The sequence below is a fragment of the Camarhynchus parvulus genome, chromosome 15 (genome assembly GCF_901933205.1).
Source record: "Camarhynchus parvulus chromosome 15, STF_HiC, whole genome shotgun sequence".
NCBI lineage: Eukaryota > Metazoa > Chordata > Aves > Passeriformes > Thraupidae > Camarhynchus > Camarhynchus parvulus.
The window spans coordinates 11,437,286-11,456,558 of record NC_044585.1 but is presented as its reverse complement, the minus strand read 5'-3'; the positions used below and the strand labels follow the sequence as shown (position 1 = coordinate 11,456,558).

Below are 19,273 nucleotides of genomic sequence, written 5' to 3'. Positions count from 1 at the left end.
AGAGAGAAAGCAGTGATGTGTGAGGGCACCAAGGAATCCAGAAAACAGCAGAGATGAAAAAGCTCGGTGAGATGGGAGCAAAGAGAAACAAAAAATATGAAATTATTTTGTAAGAATGGAGTGAGAGATCAAGCCTGGGGAATTCTGACTTAGTCCTGCTTGAACAAGGGCTGCTGTTTGTGGGCTAACATGGTTCAACAGGAGTTACCTTCCTCAACCCCAGCACTGGGGAGGTTGGAGAGGAAACATTTGGGACCAAACAAATGAGTCTGTCCTGAAAAGTCCTCCCTTCCTGGCTCCTCCAGCTGAAAAGCCTGAGGCTGAAAGATGACAGGATCTATACAGCTAAGGATAAACACTTCAGTTCAGACATTTCCTGCAGAAATTACAAACTTTGCACTGCAGTTCTGTACTTTCTATGACAGAAAAGCCCTCAGCTCCCTCAGCAGCCTCCCCCAGCCTGCTCAGCTGCCAGGGCTGAAGCCCAGACCCTGCAGTCCAGCTCCAGGATCACTGGGATGTGATTCCAGGGCAGGATGCTTCACTGCCCAGAGGGAAGCTCTGAACATTTGGCCAATCCCAACCAGCCAAGGGTGGGATTTACAGCACTTGGAGAACAGAATCCTGAAAGCACAGCTGCCATCCAACCCGAGATCTGCAGCTGCTGGTCCTGGGGAACCCTATGGCTCCATTTCTGCAGGAAACTTGAACAAGACTGGGAGAAAGAGAAGAAAACCAGGGCAGATGAAGATTGCCTGGGCTCTGTAGGAGCCCCTTGTAAAACCTGACTGTTCTGTAAGCTCAGGAGCCTGCAGGGATGGATCCCAACATCTCCATTTGCCCATCACTCATCCAGATTTCAAGGCAGAGTCCAAGGAACAAAAGGCCCTACCCCAAATGCCTCTGAGAAGGTGGCACAAATGAGCTCTCAGATCTCTATGGAAATCCATGACAGGCAGCAAGATTCATCTTCAACACTGACAGATCCAACAGAGAAAGTGCTGAAATCTGAATATTCTGAATTCTACTTACTGACAGTCATTTTCCCCTTCAGCTTCTTAAGAGAGGCAAAAGGGGGTGTATAGCAGGATTATTTGCCATAAAAGACAGGAACAGGATTGTACAAGAAGCAGAATTATTCATGGTGGCAGCCACACACGTGGCTTTAAAAAGGCCACCACATGGTGCTCTGAGGTTCAGCAGAACCCGTGTTCAAGGATTCAGCGGCACTCCTGCCCTGGAAATGTCTGTCAATAGCAGGGGGAGCACACAGAACTAAGCTGCTAATTTGTTTCCAGCAAATAACACACTGGTACACACTTTGATCTCAAGGAATCCTACATCACAGGAACTGTTAGTTTTTGTTTCCAGGAACAGGGACAGGTCTCACACTGCTCATTTGTTATTGATACAGCTAAAGGCCAGTGAAGGCCAGTGGTTTCATGGAATGCAAACCCTTAGTTTGGCTCTTCCACACCAAAAAAGGGCATTTGAGGGGATTTGAATGCTCACAGTTTGGCAACACATCTGCTCCATCATCAGGTCAGCTCCTCTGAGCCACTTCAGCATCAACTCAAGTCAAAGTCTCTATAAACAAAGTATCCCAATGCAGAGGAATTTCTGATAGAGCCTCTGTGTTCTGAGGGAGCACCTCTCCACTTGAGAGCTTAAACCTAGAGAATTATGTGTGCCTGCTGGATTCCAGCTGGCAGCAAGAGAACATGGCCTGGAACCGTCCTTCCCCTCCAAGAGGGATCACAAAGCTGTTTGAATTTGGTTACTAAAGCAGACTGAGCCAGCACAAGATAACAGCACCTGCTGCTCTACAGACACAGTGACCCCAGGGCAGCTTTCAAAGACTGCCCTGTTAAGCTGAGGATGTTCTTTTGCCTTCTCAGATGGCAAATAACAAATAAGGAGCTGGTTTTGCCAGGAGCAGCACCTGCCCTTTGGGCACTGCAGGGACCAGGGAAGGGTGCTCAGCTCTGAGGGGCAGACCCTGAGTCAGAGCAGGGAAAAGCTTTGGAATAAACCAGCACCTGACCACGAGTACCAGAGAGTTTTGGACACTAAACATTCATGGTAACAGCTGTCAGGGTCTTAAGTAACAGATTTGTCTGATTTTATCTCAAACTTAAGACCAAAAGCTGTAAGACCTTGGGGCACTAAGGCTCCCAGGTGCTATAAAACAAGACCCTAAAATACACTAAACCAAAAGCAAGTGCTTTGCCTTTGGAATCAGTAATTTGAGCTTCAGACCACAAAACAAGAGTCTAAAGTGGTGATAATAATGTAGCACAGCAGAGTTTGACAAAACACAGCATGGGAATGAAGGAAATTACTATTTATTCTTCAACATGTATACAGCATATGCTATTTTACAGCAAGTCACCACTGGCAGGGTGAAATGGAAGAAAAATACTCACTTTAGTCGATGAAAGTTGGAAGGCATTGGAGAAAAACACCACAGTTAGGACTGTTAATGACTTACACATTGTTGATACAGGACTGAATTTGAAAACATGCTTTAACATTTACTGTAATAATGAAGGTGGTTAGTGCCACATTAAAATAAAAATAGTTCTATACAATATGTTCAATTTGGTCATGTGCTATTTACAGATTTTACAAAAAACACACACGAGCTTGTTACTTCAAGTCAGGCTAACAACAGGCCAGCAGAGTAACTCCATGTATACAACTGAGCATTAGTGCCCTAAGTGTAGGAAATCCAATTTCTAGCTATGCAGTGCAAGTTGTTTTTTCAGGTCTCATTGCAAATTTTGATCTTAAAAGGGGGGAAAAAAAAAGAAATAAAAAGAAAGGCTCTGACATGTGTAAAAAAGGTATTAAACCCCAACTTAAACCCTCTTTTGAATTGAAACAGATTGTGTGTGTTAAAAAGGCTTTAGACAGAAGTAGCCCTCCCTATCCCTGCATAATGGGCAACACTGGCAAAGTAAGGTCTGTTACAATAAAATACAATAGACAAATAAATAATCCTTAAAAAAAAACAACCCTATGTGTGTGGAGAGTATGGAAGAACCCCAGCAGGCTGCACCTGGAATGGCATTTTCTGCACGAGCAAGATCAGGCATACCTCATACAGAAAGTGGTGTAAACAAGGACAGTCAAGAACCGAGAGTGAGGGAAGAGGGGACCGAGAAGAAATCCTGACCCAGGGAGCAGGATTCTCTACCCAGTGCAGAAAGTTCTGCTTGTGAACAAAACCTGACTTTATGACAAATTAAGTTTGGATGATCATGCAGAAGACAAACAGTTACATGCTTTTTTAGTTTTAGACAACACACATTCATTCCCTAAAATCTGCTGCCAATTTAGTTTGATAGTGTCCGCTGGCTCAAAAAAAATTTACTTTTTTTTACATGATGAATAGACTATTGAACAGAACACTGTACATGCTTTTCATCTACAAAAAAATATTTGCATAAAATAGTGTTAGTTCTCTGTACATGTCAATGGACACTTTAACTGTGTATAAAAGAGGAATATATTGCCCCCACTGAAGTCAGAAAAAGCAAAAAACCAAAATCTAGATTATGAAACCTCCATCACCGGCAAATATGTTCATGTGAAAATTCAGCAGAAATAGACAGTTGCTCTAAACAATAAAAAAATTAAGTTAAACTTTTTTTTTTTTCTCCTTTGAATGTAAAACTCGTCACCATGTCAGTCAAGACCAGAACATATCACTAAAGTTAGTGTCTGTGCTGTAAAGCCAGATAACCAGGGGCAGAGTAATGAACACAAATGGCCAGGAAACTCCTTCGGTGCATGCTGACAGAGCACAGGGTTTGGTGGCAGGCCGCACACTATCATCTTTACCAGGTTCCAGGTAGTTACGGGCCACATATTTAAGAGTTTCATCCAGCAGAATGACAGGGAGGGAGATTTTCAATACCATCAGCCACTGCGTCACGTTCAGAGGGGTGATCTGGAAGATAATCTGAAAGAAAAACCAGGGGTTACCAAGCTCCCCCTGCAGCCCCAGGCAAGGTTTTGCTCTGTCTGCAAGTTCAGGGTGGGGGGAAGGCAGGAGCACTTACTGGCAGTGGTTCCACATAAAGGATGAGGAAGTGGAGGGACATGGACAAGCAAATGGCCCCCACCAGCCAGATGTTCTCCCACGGGGGCATCCTCATCAGGGACTGGTTTTCTGACAAGCTGCAACAGAAACATGGCTCATGTGTGACTCTGACAGCAACAGGAAGCTCTGAGAACCACAAAGCAGCCTGGCACAGCACAGGGACCCCAGGCAGGAAAGAGCCCAGCACAGTTTGGATGCTGCAGCTTCAACTGGCCTGGAAGTCAGCTTAGCACAGCAGCCACCATCAGCCTCAGGTCTGTTCTTCAAAGTCTTGAGTGTTCTGTCCTGACCTAGTCTGTTCTTCTCACCATGACCCCAAAATCCTCTCCCTGGGAGGGAAAGGGAAGTATGGACATGGCAGCCTAAGAGAGCTGAGTCTACCAGGGCCCCAGATGCACCCTCTTCTGCTGGAGTTCACTGAAAGACTGACAGAGGGTCAAAACCCTTCACCTTCTTAATGCTGGCTCTTGATTCCATCTGCATTTAGGCTGTGCTGGAGAAGAGGCTGAGATCCAGAGCAGCAGATGTAGAGCAATATCTTTATGTAGGACTACCCCAGTGCACTTGTATTTCAAGTTTATTTGTTTTTAAATTAACTGACCTCTAAGCTATTTGGAGAAAAATACCCTTGACATTGTGCTATTTAGTGGTTTCCATTTATAATCTAATATTAATTGGCTAAACCCACACTCCCTTAGGGCAGGAAAAACTATTTTCCATATCTTCAGCATTCTTATTTTAGTTCTCCTTGATATCACTTTATACCAACATAGTAGGGATAATCTGATTGATTAAGCTTAGATTAAAAATAATGGAAAATATTTCAGTTGCTTGTGCTTACTAAAATACCAGAATGAATTGGCAGACTTAAAAATACACCTTATGATAAGAGATCTCAAATGTTATCTAAGAGTCTGGTAGTGCAAACAAACTGAACTCAGAAGGGAAATGTGACTCACTCTTCATTAGCTGAGCTGTTCACCAAGGATCAAATTGCACAAAAAGCAGGATTTTGGATAAGCTCTGCAGGGGCTTGGCTTTCCTGTGGGGACATACGAACCTGTTGAGAGCATTGCACATCTCTATGGTGACAAGCACAGACAGAGCCATTGTCATCGGGTACGGGGACTCAAACACCACGCAGTCCACCCCATAGAAGTCTGGATTGTCCTCCTTGCACTGCAGAAAATGGCTCTGGAACAGAACAGACACAACTCACTTCCACAGCTTGTTAACTTTTAAAACGTAAAATAGGCGATCAGGAAAAAAACCCAGTATTATAGAAAGGGAAGTTTCTACTGTGACTCAAAACCTTACAAAAGTGCTTACAAACTTTTGCCTGCTTTAGAAAAATCCTCTTTAGGCTTTCACTTACAAGACAACAATTTGTCCTTGAAATTGTTAGAAGCTCAGGTATCCCACCTCTGAGCTTTCCTATCAAGACTAATTAATCATCATCAAGTTTTACAGGAACAAGTCTGAAAATGTTTAATTATACAAATTCCTGTAACCTACCAGGTTTGTACAGTCATTTCATGTGTGAAAGCAGCAGGAACCTCCCCTCTCCCCCCAAAGATATTAAACTGAGCAAATACCAGCTGGTAAAAGGAAACTTTTGGACCACCATCAGCAGCAATAAACCACCAAGCAGCAGCACCCACTGTGGCAGCACCAACGTAACCTGCAAGGAAACAAAGAGCTTTTCTCAGCACTGTGAACTGTATGTAAGACAAGACCTCAATTGCCACACTTCAAACTTCTCAAGGCCTCAAGACTTCCAGTACTGAAAAAAACATAGGCTGTAATTCATGAATTTAAAGGTAAAAAAGCCATTAGCACTTACATCCAATAGCCAGGTAACGGAAGAAGAGCCAGCCACTGATGAGGGGCTCTTTGGGGTTGCGCGGGGGCTTGTTCATGATGTCCAGGTCGGGAGGGTTGAAGCCCAGGGCAGTGGCAGGCAGACCATCGGTCACAAGGTTCACCCACAGCAGCTGGACAGGAATCAGAGCCTCAGGAAAACCCAGGGCAGCAGTCAAGAAGATACTACAAAGAAACCCAGCAGTTACAAGCTTGTTCTTGCGCATGTCAGTAACGCTTAAGCCTAAACCTGCAGCAGCACTTCTGTTCTCTCTTACCCACTGAAGATCACAAGCTGAATATTCACTATCAGAAAACTAAACACATATCCAAGAGCAAAGATTAACCACTGGCATGTAAGCTTTGAAGCATTGTCTTCTTCTGATAACTTCAAAAATTGAAGACTTTTGACTTTAGGGTTGCTTTTTCTCCACTCTACTTGTCCGTATAGCTAAATGTCTACATACACATGGGTAAAGGACTGCAAACCACTTTCTAAAAGACATTTTGGCTCAAATAACTAACTTTAATTTCCCTAGATTATTGCTATTCCCTGCAGAAGTTTACTGAGCCTGTAACTTTCATGGCTCCAAGCCTGTGTGAATAAATAGAACACAAACAGGGGCTGCAGCAAGAGCCATATGAAGGATGACAAGAAACAAGGCAAGACAATTGCTGTGCTTTATCCCACTCTGGAAAAGGTCTGCTTTGATGGAAGGACTGTGAGGAGATCAATATTTACATTTTGTCACCAGCAATGCATTCTGTGGTGCTGGGTCACCACTGCTCCTCCCAGAGGAACACAAGACATGTTCCTGGAACCTGAGGTTAAACAAACATCTAAGCTATGCCTGGGACTATGTTATCTGAAATTCCACATCTCGTACTGTTTGATTAAGGTTTTGGTTTTCCTTCTCTAGAGAATTATTCCAATCACAGAAATAACTGGAAAGCACTACCTACTGAGCTAGAATATTCTAAGTAACACAACGTGCAACTTTTGTGGCAAGCTACAATTCTTCACTAAAGACAGGCCAGAAACATGCAGCTTCCACAGAGATCCATGGCCTGGAGAACCTCTTCCTCTGGTTTTAGTGAGAAATACTGGAAGACTCCATCATCACTACTCTAGCTCAAAGAAAAAACAAATTTAAACCTACCAAACAACTTCCCCAACATTGGAGGAGATCAGGTATCGGATGAACTGTTTCATGTTGTTATAAATTGCACGTCCTTCTTCCACAGCAGCTACAATCGTGGAGAAATTGTCATCTGCTAAAACCATTTCAGAAGCAGTTTTGGCCACTGCAGTACCAGAACCCATGGCAATTCCAATTTCTGCTTTCTTCAGTGCAGGGGCATCATTGACACCATCACCAGTCTAAAATGAGAATTCAGGGTTGGCAATGAATCAGTAAATAAGGTGGGCATTAACATACAGATCCAGAAAGGAGTTTTGCACTGGGTGTGGGTTTGGATCCTCAAAACTCACTAAATGCAGGGAAACATGGAAGCAAGTATTGTCCAGAATGGAGAATTACTCAGAGAAAGCCTAATTAGGGTTTAAACATCATTTGCCTTTCTAACCAACAACCATCACTTACCATGGCTGTGATCTCATCGAAAGACTGAAGGAACTCCACGATTTTGGATTTGTGGGAAGGCTCCACCCGGGCAAAGCAGCGGGCATGGTGACAGGCATCCCTCTGGGCAGCCAGGGACAGCTCATCAAACTCCCTGCCCGTGAAGGCTTTGGTGGACACGTCCTCATCCTCCACAAAGATCCCGATGCGGCGGCAAATGGCCACGGCCGTGCCCTTGTTGTCCCCAGTGATCATGATGACCCTGATGCCAGCCTGTCTGCACAGCTTTATGGATGAAGCCACCTCAATCCTTGGGGGATCCAGCATTCCCACGCAGCCCACAAATGTCAGGTTGGTCTGAAACAAGGTCCAGTGAGTTTTAGTGCAAGATCCTGCAGATTTCTCCTCTGGTAGCAGTGAAAGAATTGTTTTCCCTGCATGTTACAGCTGTGTTGTGACATTTAGGATAACTCCTTGTCCTGCCTTACCAAATTTTGCTTCAAATGCACTAATTTGAAGTGGAAACGTGTTCTACTTGCCAGTCTTGCAAATTCAACCTGCAAGCATTGGGTCTTTCATTTTTATCATCAGTGCCAGGAGCAGAGAGAGCACAAGCCAAAAACTCATGCAATTATTACTTTTCTCCTAAATACCAGATACAGATTTCATTGGAAAATTACAGAGCAGCTAAGATGATAATCGTGGACTGAGCCCTTGCAGCTGACAGCACAGAGGCAGGGAAGTGAACCTGACTCCCAGAGGGGTATGTTCCATCACAAAATCCCCAAAAAGGTCTTGTAGTTGAGCAATGCCAAACTGAAAAACCATAAAAGCTGAAACCACAATGCAATTTTTGGACTGTTTAACTGATTTCTTCTTGTGCTTTTAGCCAGAAAAAGCTACCTACTGTCAACAATTTCTTCTAAAACACAAAGTCTCTTCTTAGACTGAGCATTCCCTCCATACAAGTGGGGAATTGTTGTGTCTGACATCAAAAACACTCAGAAATAAAATTCTCAGATGTAACTTCCTCGAGGAATAATCAAACAGAAGAAGCCACCATTCTCCAGTTTGGGAGAGGGAGAAGTGCTACTGATCTTACCTCATAGTTAATGAAATTTGAGGAGTCCTCCAGATTCATTTCCTCTTTTTTGGGAGGATTGTCATGGGTTGCCAGAGCCAAGCAACGCAATGTGTCTCTGCCAGTTCCCCATTCTCTAATGACAGACATTATTTTCTGCTTAATTCCTGAGGTCAAAGGTATTTTAGCATTTCCAACACGGACATGTGTACATCTGTCAATCACACCTTCAGGAGCACCCTGCAGAGGCAAAAAGAAGAAATAATTTAGCTTAATAAATCCTTTCCATTACAACATTTGCTTAAATTACAAAGTCCATCCTCCCACTCCAAGCTGCAGTTAGTTGCACTGTAATTTTTAAGTTAGGTTAATTTTTAAATTACAGTTACACTGTCATTTTTAATTTTTAAAATACTTTGCAGCCATTCCATCACCTCTCTCTCCAGTGAGGGACTGACCTTAACAAACATTTTGCTCATGGACGTGCGGCTCGGTTTGTTCGGAGTACAATAGACAGACATAGACTTCCTGTCTCTGGAGAATTCCAGAGTGAATTCTTTCTTCATCAGTTGTTTTATCACCTTTTTAAAACAAAAAGCATAAGCTGCATTTAGGTGATGCACACTACAGAGCTGTGTCCCAGCAATGGCAGTGAGGAGGGCTCACCGAGTTGCAGGCGTTGGCGCGTTCGATTCGGGAAAGTCCCTTCAGGTCGGTGTCAAACACGTTCATCTTCTCAACCAGACACGTCAGCGCCGTCTCTGTGGCTTCTCCAACCTTTTCATAAACTCCTTTAGCCTTGAGTTAACACAAAGCAAACAAAAGCACAGGAGTTTAAACCTCACCTGGAACCTACCACAGACAAAAGCTCAAGTGTCACAACAAGGGAAAAAAAAAGCTTTACAGGATTTAATGTGGCTTATTAATAAGTAAAACTATTTTAAAAGAGCAGCTTTGAGGAGTTTGATTTGTAGGAATTTGAAGCCTTTACCCTCAAGAGCAGCAGAGAGAGATGTCAGTATTTTATCATCAAGCATTTAAGACATTTTGAGACTTGGTAGCAACCAAAAGGCAGCGAGGCAAAGCAAGAAAGCAGCACCAGGAGATCTCCAAATTACAGATTACACTTGCTGCTGGATTTGGTTCTCAGTGTTCAACAAACAAGTAATTCTCAGAATTAATAGTTCAGAGGGCCTAAATACTCTCCCCCCGCCGACTAGAAGGAGATTTAGCACTGAAAGGTATTACACAGACAGATGAGAACATTTATCCTCATTCCCACACTCTCCTCTGTTCCAGGACATGAACTTACTTCATTGTAATCCAAAGAGGAATCATTGCAGAGTGCACAGATCGTTGCAAGTTCCACAAGACCATCATACTGGCTACATTTAATGAGTTTGTCATCTTTATGCCTTTCCAGAGGAAGAAAAGGAGGAGACTGAAGTTAGTTATTTAGTATTAGCATCCCATATTTTCTTCATCCTCTTTACTGCATTTCTATTTAGTACAATGCTCATTAGTTATGGATTTGGAACTATAGAAGTTGTTGGGAAGAGCAGGATTGATAAAGGGGAGCTCTGAAGTCTGGATCAGAATCATGAATGGAATGAGAAGATCAGTGATGCCATCATTCCCTGAGTGACAAAACCTCACTGCTCCAGTGGCAGTGCCACAGCAGCCTGGAGAAGGGCTCAGAGATGAGCACAGGAAGGCACAGCTTGACCTTGTGCAGGGCTTGGAGGGGAGCTCCAAGCAGCAGAGGGATATTGCAGGACACCTGAGGAGTTCAGCTGCCTTCCTGCTGCACATTCTGCAGCTTTACTGCAATGCATGAGGTGCATGCACTGGGCAGGCATTAAAGCAGATTTTCCTCTTTAACTTCCTAACAACTGATTTGTATTATATGTGAGTCTCCTAAAGCCATGATCTTTTCTAGTAGTGAAACACGCTTAATAATCAATATCTCAAGGTTTCAGAGAGAGGGAAGGTACATTTTCCTGAAGTAAAGCACCATTTTGACATCACAAGAAAGAAGCAACTTCTCTGCTTTCACACTTGGAAACAGTGAATTGATTCCTTTTCTGGAACATTCCCAGACTTCTACAGCAAGCACAAGAGAATGAAGACAGTGCTCAATACTGTTATCTTCCCCTAGCAAAATTACCATGACAGAGCTAATAGAGAACATCTTTTATTAAAGCTCTGAAGGAGGGGGGAAAAGGTCTGATGGTGGAAAGATGTGGATCATTACTCTAAGAATTCACAACACAGACTATGACATGTCCCATTATGTAAGTTTTTGTTCACTTGTGGTACTGCAAACAAATTCCACTGTTGTGTAACAAAGCATGAGAACAAAAAGAATCTTAAGGAAACAAGTATGAAGTATGTTTTTAATGTTTCATCTGGCAGATAATCCTACACCCATAGGCTGTGGCTTTAAAGTCCAGCTCTCAGGCTGTCACTTCATCCATCCCACCCAAAACTTCCGTTTTCACCTGTTTTGAACTCAACACCAGCTTATTGCAATATTCATAATTTGTTATACCAGGGTGTGTTTTTTTACAGCCCTCTTTTTTGTGTTCCTTATCAACAGTTTCTGAAGAACAATGCAGAGCCCAAGGTGCTGGGATCAGTTCTGGATAAAGGAATTTTTTTTCCTTACAGCTTCAGGTTTTTCAAGATGAACTCATCTGAAGGTCAGATGCAACCTGCCAGCTTTTGCTGCAGTTCTTAATTATTGTTGGGTTTCTGCTCTCAGTTTGCAGTAAGACTGAGTGTGCTGAGACATGGCAAAATTACTCCAAACTCTGACAATCTCCCATTATCCCTGGAAAACAAATCAGTATGAAATCTGGGAGGTTTTTAGTAAGAAATATTTGTGATTTTATATTCTCAATGAATAGGGGAAAGTTAGGTATGATATATTTTAACAGTAAGTGAAGAATTACTGATTTTGTGCAAGAACACTTAATGGTTATAAAAGGAATAGGCTGTGGAAGCCCACAGTGTCTGAAGACCTGTCAGAAATGGTTCATATCTGGAGCAGGTCCTGCTCTGGGGCAGTGCAATGGATTAATTCCTCCTTATCCTCCCCCCAACTCCATTTTCAGTGACAGTTTGCAATCCAAGGTGAAGTCAGTCACCTTACTTAAAATCCCTCCAAAGCCACTGCTTTAAAAGCTGTCCATAAATGCAGAAATAAACCAGCCCTCAGGGTTGGAGCTGAGCTGAGTTTCCCTGTGCTCCAGTAAGAGCCTTTCTGAGGCAATTTCCCTCTCTCAGAATCCTTTGTATCCCCAAATGAAGTGAGTTTAACACGCTTGTTCACATTCCCTCAACTTCAGCAAGTGAAAACAGCACATTAACAAACATTGCTGTCTGTCTCATTATCCCCCACATCTGTCACCACACTCTATTTTATTATTTTGTTTATCTGGAGCTCTTCTGAGCCCAGCTAAAGTGCAATAGCTGGGAATTTTGCAAGGTCTGGAGTCACCTTGTCTAAGCAAATGCTGCCTCCTCCTGAAATGAAAGCAGAAGCTTTTGACAGCAATTAGCTTTGAAAGAAAAAAGAGAACTGGGGAATTAAGATTTCCAGCTGGTGGGAACACCAGGGTCTTAACTGCTATGGAAATTAAACAGAGATAATCATTATTGAGATGGGCAGGATTGCAGGAGTCAGAGGCACACGAGTGGAACTGCACAAGGCTGAGATGTTTACAATAACTGAAATTAAATCCACACCATCCACAGCAGAATTCTACTCTGCAAGTGAAACTGAATTGATAAGGTTATAGAACACATGGAGGACTGATCAAATAAAAGGAGCTGCAGCAACCCAGCAAAAAGAGGCTTTTCTTCAAGAAGCAGAGTCCTAAAAATTCCTGAAGTTTCCAGGATGATTCCAGGATGAGCCACTTACCTCACTAGTACAGACTTGCAGCTGATAAAGTAAACCAAACCTCATTCCTTTCCTAAAGGACTGGGTTTAACAGCAGCTCAAATAGCAAAGGCTGGGACAAACACCAACAGATGCACCAATGAACTACTGAGGGCCAGGGACTGGAATTTACAGTCAATTTAAGAGGTGACTCCAACACATTCAGAAGATGCCTCAGAAAAAACAACTTCCCCATTCTCTGAGGCAGAGAAATTGGAAACACTGAGCTCACAGATTAGCAGATGCTCACCTCTTCAGATTTACCCCGTTTTTAAATAAAAAAAGTAAATCTCACTTAAAAGCCCTGAGATAGTTAATCTCAGTCCAGGAAGATTTCCATAAAATAAATCCTCTCTACCCCTTACTAATTTTTAGATTAACAAGGGAACATTACAATACTGGAAACTTTTTATGTTTTATGGAGGTTTACTTTCCTACAATTTATCTTTGTTTTCCTGTTTATTGCTTCCTCCCCAGCCCTTCAGAGTGCATTCTCACTGGCTGACCTCTCACTTACTAACAATCACTGGTATTACATGCATCCCTTTTCTAGACTGAGTAACAGCAAATGCATGAACAGACAAATGTTTAACTTGCACAGAACACTTACACTTCTCCCATGGGAGCATATGTTGAACCAGTTACAGTAAATTCATTCAGAGAGCAGCTGTCTCCTTCTACTCTGTCCAGGATAAACATCTGAAATTAGAGAGTTAGAAGTGTTACTACCTTTGAACAATAATTAAAGCAAGAGATTTAAACAGGCCTTGGGCAAGAAGGTACAAGAGGCAAGTTCAGTCTGAGTAAACAAACCAGACAAGACCTGATTCTGTGCACTTGGATCCCACATATGTTTGAACAGCTCCATACACTGAAGCACAAAGTACAGGGAACAGCCCTGTGCCTACAGAGCTCTGAAAAACAGAGCTGAAAACCACAGAACTGAGTACACTGCAGCTGGGAAAACCATTCACACACCACCTGACAATCCCCACTAGATCCAAGCTCTTCCTAAGCTTCACACCTGTGAAATAATTCTCATGTGACACAAACCATGAATTAATGCTCTGCTTTGGAATAGTCAAACACAGCTCACTGGACACTGTCAGCTTGGACACTGACAATTTAGAAGAACTGAGATCTAAGAGGTGAGGTTTCAGCAAGAGGCAGACTGTGGCCAGTTTCTCTTAATACCACCCTTAAATGAAAGTGTTTCCTGTCCTGGTTTCCAGCTACAAGTCACTTTACCACATGGGACACTGGGAGTTTAAACCAATCAGCCAATTCAAGTGCTCTTCTAGCACTGGTGAAATGAAATTTTCAAATTCAGACACCAATCTGAAGGATGCAGTTGTACCTCTAAGAGATCTGCAACTCAGTCTTTCGTTTCCTTTCTAGGAGAGCTGCAGGCAGAATCTCATCTGAGAGGATGGAGATAAAAACCACAGTGCCTGAAGCTCTCTTACTCTCATGGCTTGTTGGAGTAGCACTGGAAAAGATAATTTCTCACTAATTGATGGTGTATCCTAATGGAACTTCTGATCCACTGGTTAGCAAAGGCCATTTTGTCACATCACATTTTAGCAATGTCCTCCTCTCTCATCATTGTGTGCCCTCTGTTTTAGACAAGCATCCTCACAAAACACAGCCCAGTAAAATAAACTCATTGTCACAGGTATTAGAATTTTGCTACATTTTTGAAAACTTCAGTTTATGTTCTTTTGCAGCCCTCAGAGGTTAACAAGGAACCAAGTTGTGCTGGACAAGATCTAAAACATTTAGCCCTCTAAATAAGGAGCAGAGCATTTTGAGCTTTTAAATAAACACAACTTAAATGATGAGTTAACCAGGGAAGCCTCCTGCTTTTGGCATCTGCAGGATGAAAAAATCCCTGCAAAGACTAGGGCAGTTATGCAACTCTACTGCAAGTAACCTCCTCTGGAATACTGATGAGCAGCTGCTTTGTGTCTCTTAGGTATAAATACTACGATACTTAAGGAAGTAGAACAAGTCAACCACCAATTAGGAAGAAAAAGCCATCAATCACATGAGAACAAAGTGCTTAGGGCTTACAAACTTTCACCACTGGTGTGCAGAGCCCAACATGCACACATTTGGAATTCTAACCCAATGTAATGAGGCTCTGGACATTGCATGCTGGAGTTCTTGTGCCACTGAACATCTAAAGTTACTAAACAGAAGAATTCAGTGTTTTCTCCATTAAATCCCTACACAGAAGGGCAAACTGGCAACTGAACATGCATTATATTAAGTGACCATCAGTAAAAGTCCCAAATGAGCCAACACTAGACAGAACACTGGGGGGAAGGGAGGAGAGGCACAGAACTCATGCTTACCTAAAAATACACCAGCATTGAAGATGACCCTGGCAATGCTGGTGACAGGGTCAACTGCACCTCAAGCTGCCAGATTAGTCAGTGTTGCACACTGAGAACACTGCAGTGATCCCCATCAGACCAGCAAAGCTACTGAAGGTAAGATAACCAAATAAAGGTGGAACCACTCAGGAGTGAAAATACCTTTGATAGTCAAAGTTACTGCAGTAAGTCTCCTTTTCTCACATTAAGTTTCTCCACCATTGTTGTCTTTCTCAATTGAAGAGGCAACTGTTTGACGCTTACACACAGCCTGTTCTACAGTGTAACTTTCTAAAAAAAGGCATAAATCACACCAAAGAATTACCAGTAACCCAAAAGGCTCACAGGCAAGTCAATGGAAAGCTGCTTACAAACAACCCTCTCCTCCATGAGTGTGGGTACAGCTATTTTTGGCCATGACTAAAAAAGGAAAGAGACAAAAGATTTCAAGACTACACAGCGGAAAACTGAATTCAAAGTGGAGGCTTATCTTGGGAAAATAGAGCAGGATTTTGGTGATATGAGAACTGAAAGAGCCAGGATCAGGAGAACAGGAGCAGCCGTGGGACGTACCCTGCACACGGACATCTGGTTGGTGGTCAGCGTCCCCGTCTTGTCGGAGCAGATCACCGAGGTGCAGCCCAGGGTCTCCACGGAGGGCAGGCTCCTGACAATGGCGTTCTTCTTGGCCATCCTGCGTGTGCCCAGCGCCAGGCAGGTGGTGATGACAGCAGGGAGGCCCTCGGGGATGGCGGCCACGGCCAGGGCCACGGCGATCTTGAAGTAGTAGATGGCACCGCGGATCCAGGAGCCGCCGTGCACGGGGTCGTTGAAGTGGCCGATGTTGATGATCCACACGGCGATGCAGATCAGGGAGATCACCTTGGACAGCTGCTCCCCGAACTCGTCCAGCTTCTGCTGCAGGGGGGTTCTCTCCTGCTCCGTCGCCACCATCTCGTCGCGGATTTTCCCGATTTCAGTGTTTACCCCTGTGGCAATAACCACCCCCATGGCCTTCCCAGCAGCAATGTTTGTACCCTGAGGTAAAGGACAGCAGGGAAAACTTGGAGTCAGTTTACAAACAGGTTCTGTGGGGTGAGTTTCTTATGTTTAGTTTTAATTTAACCAAAAAAAAGCCCCAAACCAAAACAAAAAGACACCACAAAAACCCCTCAAACCAAACCACCTCATACAAGTTCAGACTGTGCTTCAGCCACGATATGGAAAAGGGAAAAGAGGAAGAGGAAGACACTGCCTGTATCTGTAAGGGAACACTCCAGGGTGGAATTTCTGCTCCCAGAACAGGCTCAAAGCAAGTCAGTATTGATCTCTCACAAACCCAGCTGCTGAGCAAGCAGCATGTGTGTTTCAACTGGAATACTGAATGTGCTTTACCTCTCTTTTTTTTTTTTAATTAGGGCTCTATTTTGTTAGAAAATATTACTCTATGAGTAATAGATGTGTTCTCTGGGGCTCCCTGTGTGAACATATTTAACATGGAAAGGAACAGCAAAATTAAGCTGCCAGCAAAAAGTCATTCTCTTATCTGAAAGACATTTAATCCTTCCTTCAAATAAATGGAACTATTTCATTCCTATACAGAAAGCCAGTTCTCAACTTTAGCTACACAACACCACAATTTGTGTGGGCTCTTATCACATTGAAGAACTATCATTGCAGAAAAACTGAAAGTGTGTGTGCTCCACCCTGCAAGACCTCCTTGTGAAGGACAAAAATAATTTTCCTCATACAGACTGGTTTCATCCAGCATCTTCCCCTGAGGACAGCTTTCATTAGCAGTTAATTTAGTTCAATGTGTATGGAGACACACATAGAGATATGTACAGAGAACATAGCAAAGTCATGCAGCTTTTGGGGGAAGACCTGAAGTTTTGCACTTTTTTTATCAGCTTCAGTGTTATTTTATACATGTTTTGAAAACCTCAAAGTAAATTACTTACAGAAAAGAGCATGTTCTTCTTGTCTTGATTTACAGCACGAGGATCAGGCACAGGGTCCGTGTGCTTAATAACAGACACAGATTCACCTAAAATAAAGATGAAAGTCTTAAGAAGAGATTTTCTATCTGGAGTCCTGAGGGAATAAAAAATTTATAATCGTCAGCTCTGAAATTTTTAGGATGTCAAAATTCTTTCCTCAAATGATCTTAATTTAATTGTTTAAGTGAAACAGGAAACATTTCAGTTGGCCAAGGAAACAGAATGTTTGCCTTTTAGCAAAAACTCTGTATCAGTTTCTACAAGCATGTCACACAGGTACAGAAAGGTTCTTTTTCTTTAAAAGCAGATGTTCACTGCTACACCAGATTTCACAAGGTGGTGCTCTCAGCTTCAGCACTGAGTTACAGTACTTGGTGTAAGCTCAAGAGAGCCAAAGCTTCCTTCCTTTAAAAGGATTTTGTTGAGCAGCATCTCAGACCTCAGTCTCGTTTTATCCAACAGGAGGCTGAAGCATCAACTTGGCTGAAAACAGCAAAGGCTTCCATTAAAACAAGAATTCTATTCCTTAAATAAAGGCAAGGAACAGTCTCTTTTTACAGAATTCTGATGGGCTATTTCTACTTATTCCAGCAGCTTTGCAGGCATGGAGTGCGTCCATTTTCCTATGCTAAACATAAGTAAAGCTTGATCAGTCTTGTGCTATTCAGGATCTGTGGTGAGAAACTCTGGAGCCCATTTCAAGACAGATTCAAGGATGAAAAATAGGCTCCCTATGAATACTTTACTGTTTTAAAATTCAGAGCTAGTTAACAATAATTTATGCTACCAAAACAGGCAGACAGATCTCCATGTTCCAGCTGAAAGAAAACTGTTGTAGCATGCTTGGTTGATTCTCAGCTTCTTTCCTATATTCAGAAGTGCTGCTACTTTGTTTTGTTTTCAACAAATCTGAAAAGGGCTCTAAAAATAGTTCCTGCATTTGAGGGCTGGTACCAGAAAACACACGAATGTGTGTGCACAGAATTTGAGCAAATAAGGCTCGAGTGCACTGAGTCTTTAGTGGCAGCAGCTTAAAAGCTGCCAGCATTGCAAAAATTGTTCTGTGCTGTTGCAGAAGACATTTAGTAAGATTTACATACTTTCAGGCTGGAGTGGTGACACGATGTTCAAACCTAGAAGACTCCGTGAACTAGATGAGAAATCCCTTTTTTTTTTTTTTTTCAAATTTTAATTTTCCACAATTTGCTTGTGTCTGTTGGGGAAAGGGGAAGGCCAAAAAAGCATTACAAGACTCAGTAAGAATGTTCATCCCACTAAAGGGAAAACAAAGCCAATGATGAAGCAACACATTCAGTCACTCTAGAAGTTACCAGATGAGAAATTTACTGCACTTGAATGCAGAGAGCTTCAATAGCTGCAGGCTTGTTTCTAATGGATCATTGCAAATAAATGGTGAAAAGGTACTTTCAATTATGCACATAATTACATGAAAGTCACAGAAACTGTACCTGTGAGAATTGACTGGTCTACCCTTAGAGTTGTAGATTTGATAGAAGTAATTCTTATATCAGCAGGAACCTTGTCTCCAACTACAAAGAAATGACAAGACAAAGTCAGAATTTTGCTGTTTGAGAGATGACTAACCAAGTGTCCCTTCCCTTCATCAACCAGAAAAAATGACTTTCCAGTTACTGCACAGATGACTGAGATCACCAGCAGCTTACTGCAGTATTCCCATTTTCTGAATATCCAATACACCTTGGCAATTCAGACTTGCCCCTACCTAACCTCCAAGAAAGAAGCTGTAAATCACTGGATTGTTTTTCTAACCACATGGCCACTTGAAAGAAAAGGGAAAACATTCTCAAGAGCAAGATATCAATTTCAGAAGACATATTTATAAACAATCAAAACCCGTAGCTAAGGTGAACCAAGTTCCCTTTTCAGAACAACTGGTCCTGCAGAATCTTTTAGTTGTTTTCTCTATGCCCAAAGTGAGTCCTCTGCTCTCCAAAAATCACATTATCCACATCTATTTATTTAGAAAACTAAAAGAAGTTGTATTTTCCTTTTCTTTGGCACCAATTGTGAGGATAACATGCTTCTGCAAATATGCTCTTGTAATGTTACACTTTGAATGCTGCCAGATGTTTCAGAGTTGGAAGTTAACCTCAGATCACACAGTAGCTTTATTTTCCAGTAATGCTGCTCTATTAAATAACCACAATCCATGTTCCAGTTACAATTTTCACAGATCTCTGTTGTGTTTATCTTGTCATGCACATTTCTACTTTGCAAAAGAGAATACTGAAGGAAAAAACCAAACAAACAAAACAACCCATAAACAACAAAACAT

General features: G+C 42.4%; 1 protein-coding gene across 2 annotated transcripts in view; it reads right to left on the bottom strand.

The window, feature by feature from the left end:
• ATP2A2 (ATPase sarcoplasmic/endoplasmic reticulum Ca2+ transporting 2) overlaps positions 1–19,273 on the bottom strand; it is a 43,083-nt gene that overhangs the window by 2,132 nt on the left and 21,678 nt on the right. The window contains exons 6-20 of one of the 2 annotated variants that reach the window (XR_004061160.1): positions 18,426–18,506; positions 16,918–17,003; positions 15,530–15,994; positions 13,189–13,277; positions 9,945–10,047; positions 9,299–9,430; positions 9,091–9,213; positions 8,654–8,872; positions 7,573–7,908; positions 7,129–7,349; positions 5,952–6,154; positions 5,704–5,789; positions 5,169–5,302; positions 4,068–4,185; positions 2,427–3,967 (exon numbers count right to left, since the gene is read on the bottom strand). Coding sequence is in view for 1 of the 2 variants with exons in the window: in XM_030959213.1 (XP_030815073.1) it covers positions 3,847–3,967; positions 4,068–4,185; positions 5,169–5,302; positions 5,704–5,789; positions 5,952–6,154; positions 7,129–7,349; positions 7,573–7,908; positions 8,654–8,872; positions 9,091–9,213; positions 9,299–9,430; positions 9,945–10,047; positions 13,189–13,277; positions 15,530–15,994; positions 16,918–17,003; positions 18,426–18,506 (2,517 nt within the window). In the remaining variant the exon portion in view is untranslated. The remainder of the gene's footprint in view (positions 1–2,426; positions 3,968–4,067; positions 4,186–5,168; positions 5,303–5,703; positions 5,790–5,951; positions 6,155–7,128; positions 7,350–7,572; positions 7,909–8,653; positions 8,873–9,090; positions 9,214–9,298; positions 9,431–9,944; positions 10,048–13,188; positions 13,278–15,529; positions 15,995–16,917; positions 17,004–18,425; positions 18,507–19,273) is intronic. The other variant, XM_030959213.1, reaches the window with a different exon arrangement.